Source organism: Ictalurus furcatus, chromosome 28 (genome assembly GCF_023375685.1).
Source record: "Ictalurus furcatus strain D&B chromosome 28, Billie_1.0, whole genome shotgun sequence".
In the NCBI taxonomy this organism is placed as follows: domain Eukaryota; kingdom Metazoa; phylum Chordata; class Actinopteri; order Siluriformes; family Ictaluridae; genus Ictalurus; species Ictalurus furcatus.
The window spans coordinates 13,433,219-13,440,294 of NC_071282.1; the positions used below are offsets into that span (position 1 = coordinate 13,433,219).

A 7,076-nucleotide genomic window follows, 5' to 3' on the forward strand; every position below is an offset into this window, starting at 1 on the left:
CAATCCACACACTAGTGTGTTTTTGGGAGGTGTAAGTAAGCTGTAGAATCTTGGAAATCCACTTGGACATGGTGAGAACCTGTAAAACTGTAGTAAGCCGAGCTCAGGATAACACCACAGACCCTACAATGCTGTATTAGTATAGATGGCTTATTGTCATAGCAACTCTGAACACTATCCCTCCATCCCAGCAGAGGATGTAGTCTCCTCTTCCAATTTCTACCATTTTATTACCTGCTTTATGTGTATATAAACTCATGTTTTCTACTCAGCAGTAGTGACGTCTTTCCAATCCTCCTGTATTGTGTAACACATGAGCATTAGTATTCCTAACTGCCTTGTTAATTCTATGACTCTTGCCTTGTTTCTTGATATTGCATTTGGACTGCCCTTTTACCCTTTTACACTGGGTGTGAGCGGGAATGCACACTGGATGGGACAAAAGAAATTCTTGTTTATGGTAACTTCCTTTTGGTCATAAGGTGGTGGATAGAGATTAGGTTGAAAAAAAACCCTAAATCATTTCTTCACACACAGCTTGAAATCAAAACTGACCATTTTTTTCTTGTTGGATCATGCTTTTTGTTTTTAAAAAAAATTATATTCATGGATCATTGTGTCAATCATTTAAAAGAAGAAATCTTTGGGGGTTTTTTCTGTTCCATCAAAATGCAATGACTTTTGCCCTTAAATAGTAATAAATGATATAAACCCAATATACAGTATCATGTCTTGTTTTACCACTCCCCTTCCCCAACCCCAGCTATTATCAGGCAAAATATTTCAAGATCCTGTTTTACTTATAAACACTTCACGTTGCGGGAGAATATACTTTGTGATTTCCATTTTATGTTGTCTCTAATGAAGCTGCCATACCTTTGTCAATCATGTTCATATGACAGGTGGTATTAGTGTAGTTTTTTTTTTTATATTCATGCAATGCAACAATGTAAAGTATTGTGTGGAATATCACAACAACTCAGAACATACCGAAATTTGAAGTTCAAAGGTTTATTGAATAGTTCATAGCACTGTGTTCTGCTAAATGATCATATGATCATAGAAATCATTATAAGAACATTACACAGCCTTAACACTCCATAGAGCCTTTTCATACTGTTTGCTCTCTTGTGCCAGAGGGAGGGAAAGAACTGCTTTGTTGGGGCTCAGAGGTGTGTGAGTTGTGTCAAGACTGTCTCCCTCTGTGTAGGCCTACTTGTGTGTTTGTGTGACAAAGAAAACAACACCCCTCTATTAGTAAGTGTGCAAACTGCTTTCAGTTCTCGCCAGCAAACGGTGTGTGTGTGTGTGTGTCCATTATTCAAAGGAAGTGTGTAATTACAGTAGAACTAACATATGGTTGCAGTGCACATGGTTATGTTGACACACACACACACACAAAAAGAAAGACAAAGAGGAAAAAAGAAATGCATCAACCCCAAGTCTTACACTAAAGCGTGCATTGAAAAGGCTGAGACTAGAGCGTGCAGCATGTAAAACAGTGTCTTTTGTGTCTTGTCTATCTTAAACGTCATGCTTGTAAACATTTCTTCTCCTCTTCATCACTTTGCTCCATCCTGCTTTTGCACGACGCTGCTGCTCGTGTTGACGGGGATGGTGATCTCAGAGGACTGGATGGCGGGTTTGGGGAGAGGTGCCTCCACAGTCAGGATACCCTCAGGGGAAAGTGAGGATGTGATTTTTTCTGCATCGGCACTAGGGGGCAGTCTGGAGAAAACAAGAGGACAAACAGAGTTTCTACAAGACATGAAGTCAGTGTAAAGGAATGGTGCTGTATTTGTGTACTTTGTGAGCTGAATCAGAAGCTAGTGAACCACGACCACAAGATTTTCCTTATATGTTGTTAAAATAAGGTGTGATGGCACGTGAAGCAGCAAACACTTAGGCCCTGATTTACTAAAGGTTTGGTGTAGAAATATCTGAAAACTTGATAATGCCTACAAAAAAAAAAGAGTATTTCCTGTTATAAAACTATAACAAGCCAAATATAATATTAGCAAACCTATATCTAGTCATTTTTATTTGTACTAATTTCAACCTCGAAATAGTCTTGTTCTATTGACAGATAATTTTGCTTGTTTTAAGCATTTATTTTCAAAAGAATAACACAATCGATTGCTTGAAATTAGTAGAAATTGTAGAAATAATCTTATATTTAGCTTTGCTGTAGTCTTATAACAGGAAATATTAGATAAATTGGACTATACTCAAGATATTTTCACTTGCTAAGATGTAATTTTTTGCAGTATGTCCAGTTTTTTTTTCTTCTTACATCTGTGTGTTATGTTTTTTTCCCCTTACTGTTAATGGTTTGCAAGTTAGCTAGTTTGCTAGCAACCAATGCTGATTGGTTAGATCGACAACAAACCTTCAGTGTACAAAACATATACATAGGGCTTTGTTTGGTCATGGTCAAATGCCAAGTAAAATTTGTAGTCTGAGTGCATTAGTAGTGAATAAGGAGCTAGTGAAGCATTAAGTCTCCAGAGTGAAGACGGAAGGATGCTGAATGTGGTTATAATGTACTCCAGCAGATAAGATCGATCTCTTTTTTCTAATGCTGATTTAGAATGGTGTTTCATCAACACTGCTAGAGTCTCATTACACTTAAAGTAGTAGAAATAGCTTTGTGCAGTCACTGGAGATGACTTAAAATAATAATGACCACTATGTCCTTATCTAATGCCACTGATGTCTTTTTTGCATCCATTTCAATGCATCAGTGCAGTGACAAATCTTTGAAAAAGAGGCAGACAGAGGCTTCCTCTTGGTGGCGACAAAGCTGCATGCAGTGTGTGTGTGTGGGGGGGGGGGGGTGTGAGGGAAAGACAAAGACCCAGGGCGCAAGACAAAGAGAGTAGCTGAGGCACAGAATGGCTATAATCAGTAAGCAGGAGACACTACTATAGCTGTTATAGAGTGTATAGACTTGTCTTGCTTGCCTGTGAGCTGCTCTGTTTATCCGTTTCATGAGATTTACTATGCTGAGACTGAGATAAGGGAAAACAGAGCTGTGGTATGCAGTGGAGAACAGATGGGGAAGCTTCTGGAATGTTCTGTACCGAATAAAGGCTTAGTGGCCGGATTTAGTCCCATATTAGGGAAACAACACATACCAAATAAACAAATGAAGATAAGACAGAGAAATAGTGCTATGTGTTATGTGCTAACATAACACTAACTCCACCCCAGTTCTGATCTTACCCTTTGAACACATAGAAATTCAAATAAATTTGCAATAAGTCCCTATAATTTGTTGGGTTTTTTTTTTTTTTTTTTTTTTTTTTTTTAAAGATACCCTTGTTGCAACAAGCGTGCATGTTCAGTTCAACTCTATCTTACCACACTGTTCAAAATAATTTATCTAACTACTACTACTATGTGAATGATGCATTTGAACAACTCACTGTGAATAGCCCATGCTGCAAGCAAGACACAGGTTATGTCCCAAAACCAGTTTTCATTTGCTATATTCACTGCATTTCACTATATGTGATAAGAGCTCATGTACTAAGTATGCTCATATGCAAATGTGGACATACTCACACCTTTCTAGTAAACATGTTAGCACACTTAACACTAACTGCAAACGATAAGTGAAAATAGCCTGGAGAAATGTACATTACATTTATGCCATGAGTTCCCCAAAGGCAAAATTCGATGTAACCAGTGGTAAGTAATTATTAAAATAAAACAGGGTGTGCTATTGTAGGAAAATAATCAGCACCAGGGTTGTGTAATGCAGCCTGATGCAAAGCAGAGTTACTGTTACCACCTTGAAGCTGATTATTTTCCAATAACAGCATGTCACAAAGTGTGTTATTTCTCTTATATTTCTCTTATATTTCTCTTATATTCCTCTTATACCTTGACATATCGATGTTACCAAGAAACTGGAAAGTCCTCTGACTTGACTCTTGATTCTGGCTTTCCCATGGCAGAAAACGTAATGACAGCTATAAATATGTCAGTAATATAAATTCACCATTTTACAGCTTTTTGCAACCTCAGAAGTGAATATTTTGCTCCCATTTTTTTTTCTTATTTGCTGCATCATTCATACCAGACATATTTCAGAACTAAGTATGAATAGTAATATTCAAGCTAATAATAATATTCCGTGTTATAATTGAATATTAATGACTAGTAAATGGCCTTATCTAAAGGTTCTTAAAGCATACTATACTCTGATATTCTTTTATATTAGGCACTCCTTGTTTTCACACTCATTATGTTGTATACAAGGACAGTAATGAGTTCCTATACTCACGTGTACTTCCTAGTGAAGGATCTGGAAATGACACCATGCTCGTCCTTCCGCTCCTCGTGTTTTCCTGTAAAGATAAAGCACATTTCTTTTTTTTTAGCCAAATCTTCATATGCTTTCACTTTGCTTTTGGATACGAGCACAATGCTACAAGCAGTACATCTTTCCTGGATCATACCATTTCAGTGTGCTTGCATTCCTAAAAAGGTTTTACCTAACACTTACAGGCATCTCCTGTCTACTTAAGTCTAATTAATTTACATTCAGGACATACATAAAAGGTCTCAGCTTTTTACATGTCTACTAGTCTTCTAGGACTTTCTTCATTAAAACAAGCTGGTGTTCCTGTGCTGTGGCAACGTGCCTGACTGTTTTGACAACGACTCCAATAATAGAAGGAAGGCATAAGCTCCACCGTGGTCCTGATAGGCCTGAAAGCTACTTCAGCCTTAGTATAAAAGCCAGCATTAGTAACCACTGGCATGAATACAGTATATCAGACTCTTTATGGTGTTTAGTCATAAAATCTTCTTATAAAAGCCATGAATTAATCAACATCTGTATAATCAATACCATAAATTTCCAGAAGTGTGTATAAGTTACTGGATTGGTGCAACATCACTGTAACTAATAAAAAAATGTGTACCATTAAAAATTATGCAAACATATGAGGAACCATAAAAAACCTTAATAAATATTATCCATGTTTTCTGCAAGAATAAATGGCTTTCAGATCATCACTTTCACAAATAAAAGTTTGATTGAAACTAATAGTAAAAATTTTAAGTTTAATCATGTGATATTAAATTATGCTTATATATTAAGTTAACTCCCAGTTATGTCTTAAAACAATGCAGTTGAGAATTTCTTCACTCCTTCCTTTCTCGTGAAATCAATCATAATCGGTATGGGCTTTTGAAAATAAAACCGTTCCTGTGCTCTACAAGTAAGGCATGCTGTAAACAATGAGCAATGAGAGGAAAGTCTAACCACTTCCATGACCTCAGAGTGTTCGAGCACAAATTATCCTACAGTGGTGCGAGTCCTGCTCTGGGCTGTGTTCCAAACAGCCCTCCCAAAGGCTACATTTGGGCGGATCACATCCTGAAGCACTAAGTCTGTTGTGTTAACTCTTAACTGCTCTCTAGTTCGTCCGATCATGAAGGACACAGAGAGTGGCCAGTGAGAAATGTCCCTTAATCCCAGTGAATGTAGTTATAGCACAAGGGGAGGAGATTTATGACTTTATTATCTTTCTATCTTTACCAGATTGATCTATTCCAATTCCAGTTTACTTCCCAAAGGCTGCAAATGATATGCTGATTGATTTCTGGGTTATTAGAAATAGCACAATACCTGAGCTATATAAATGCAAATTGGCAAAACTGAAAAACACTTCATCTCTGACTGACATTAGACTGTGTTTTTTTTTTTCTCTAGAGATGTTTCAGCTTGTTATTTGTCCACAGCTCAATTCCTTCTCTTGTCTGTTTGTTTCAATCAGGATGTAAATCACCATCTGGCCTGCAAGGAAACTTTAACAAGGGCTGTCTTCTTTAATTCATGCTGAATTCAAAAAAAGAGTAATATGTGTCTTTTATTAATTTACACTTTGAGTTTTATAAATGATGTAAACTATCCCTTGTATGTGTCACTAAACATCTTCATCTGGTGCTGGACAGCAAAATGCGTGCAGCGAAATGGAAAAACAACTCATCAGCCAAAAGCTAATAGTATGTTTGGATGACATTTTAACAAAGTCCTACATGATCCAGCAGAAATGCAATCAACAGGTGGAAAAATCTTAAAAATTTTTTAAAAATCTCACGAGTGATCTCATCTAAATAGAAAAAAGCAATCTCTCAATTCAATCAAAATGCAATTTTTCATGCTTGTTTGACAGATTGATAAAATGACACTCAAACTTACCAGTGATCTCCACCACACCATCCTTGGTCTTCACTGTGAGCTCCTCAGGAGCAAAATGGTTGACGTCCAAGCTTACCTTCCAGCCATCCTGTGTCTGCTTGATCTCAGACAACCCGGTGCTGAGTTGGCGTGACAAGGCACGGGCATAGGCTGCTGGATGAGGCACTATCGGAGTGGGCATGGTAAGTGGGGGTACCTGAGCACTGTGCATCAGGGAGGCCATATCAGCACCAATGGAAGGGCGCATATAGCCAGGCCAGTGGGTGCTGGGAAAGACATGCATCTCCTCTGGTACTGCTGGCATCCCAAATGCCTGGTCAAAGATCCTGCTGCCTTGGTACCAGTCACGGAATGGGTCCCAGGATGGAGTGCGGAGGAAAGTGAAAGGGATGCGCCTCTCAGTCATGGCTGAAGAATAAGTTGGACTTCTCTCTCTGGACGATTGAAGCTTTTTATCAGAAACCTTTTCCAGAAGGTGCTGTCTGTTTAGAGGCTGCAGGCTTTTATAATAAGCTGGTTACTGCCCACCCTCGTTGGAACGCCCCGTTTCTTTCTCACACTCTCTAAAACTTTCTCGCACCGGCCATGTCCCCCACCCCCGACCCAAATAATTATAGAACTGACTAGAAGGTCTATTCACAGCAGACGTAGCAGGAGAATGGAATCTGAGGCAAAGCCTGTCGGCTGTACAGCTGACTAGGGATCGTTTAACCTTTTCATGAGTGTAATGACATACACTCACACACACACCACACATAATCCCTCCTCCCCTGCATTACAGAGTCATACAAGAATCTATGAAAATAACACAGGAATCCATGAGGATTTTTTCTAAAAAGAGTAGTACCCGACAGTGTCA

At 38.4% G+C, this 7,076-nt stretch overlaps 1 protein-coding gene across 1 annotated transcript; it reads right to left on the reverse strand.

Annotated features, from left to right (window-relative positions):
• Window positions 1-991: 991 nt before the first annotated feature.
• On the reverse strand, window positions 992-6,786 carry hspb1 (heat shock protein, alpha-crystallin-related, 1). The gene is made up of 3 exons (XM_053618511.1): window positions 6,218-6,786; window positions 4,292-4,355; window positions 992-1,728 (listed from the first exon to the last, which is right to left on the reverse strand). The coding sequence occupies exons 1-3, from the start codon at window positions 6,621-6,623 to the stop codon at window positions 1,563-1,565; spliced, it is 636 nt and encodes a 211-aa protein (XP_053474486.1). The 5' UTR covers window positions 6,624-6,786; the 3' UTR covers window positions 992-1,562.
• Between the last annotated feature and the right edge of the window lie 290 nt (window positions 6,787-7,076).

What these genes read in the sequence shown, in the direction of transcription:
- hspb1 (XM_053618511.1), bottom strand. Translation starts at nt 6,623, where the DNA reads ATGACTGAGAGGCGCATCCCTTTCACTTTCCTCCGCACTCCATCCTGG. An exon ending in TGGTGTGGTGGAGATCACTG is followed by an intron (nt 4,356 to 6,217) that starts GTAAGTTTGAGT and finishes TTATCTTTACAG; the next exon opens with GAAAACACGAGGAGCGGAAG. An exon ending in TCCTTCACTAGGAAGTACAC is followed by an intron (nt 1,729 to 4,291) that starts GTGAGTATAGGA and finishes TGTTTTCTCCAG; the next exon opens with ACTGCCCCCTAGTGCCGATG.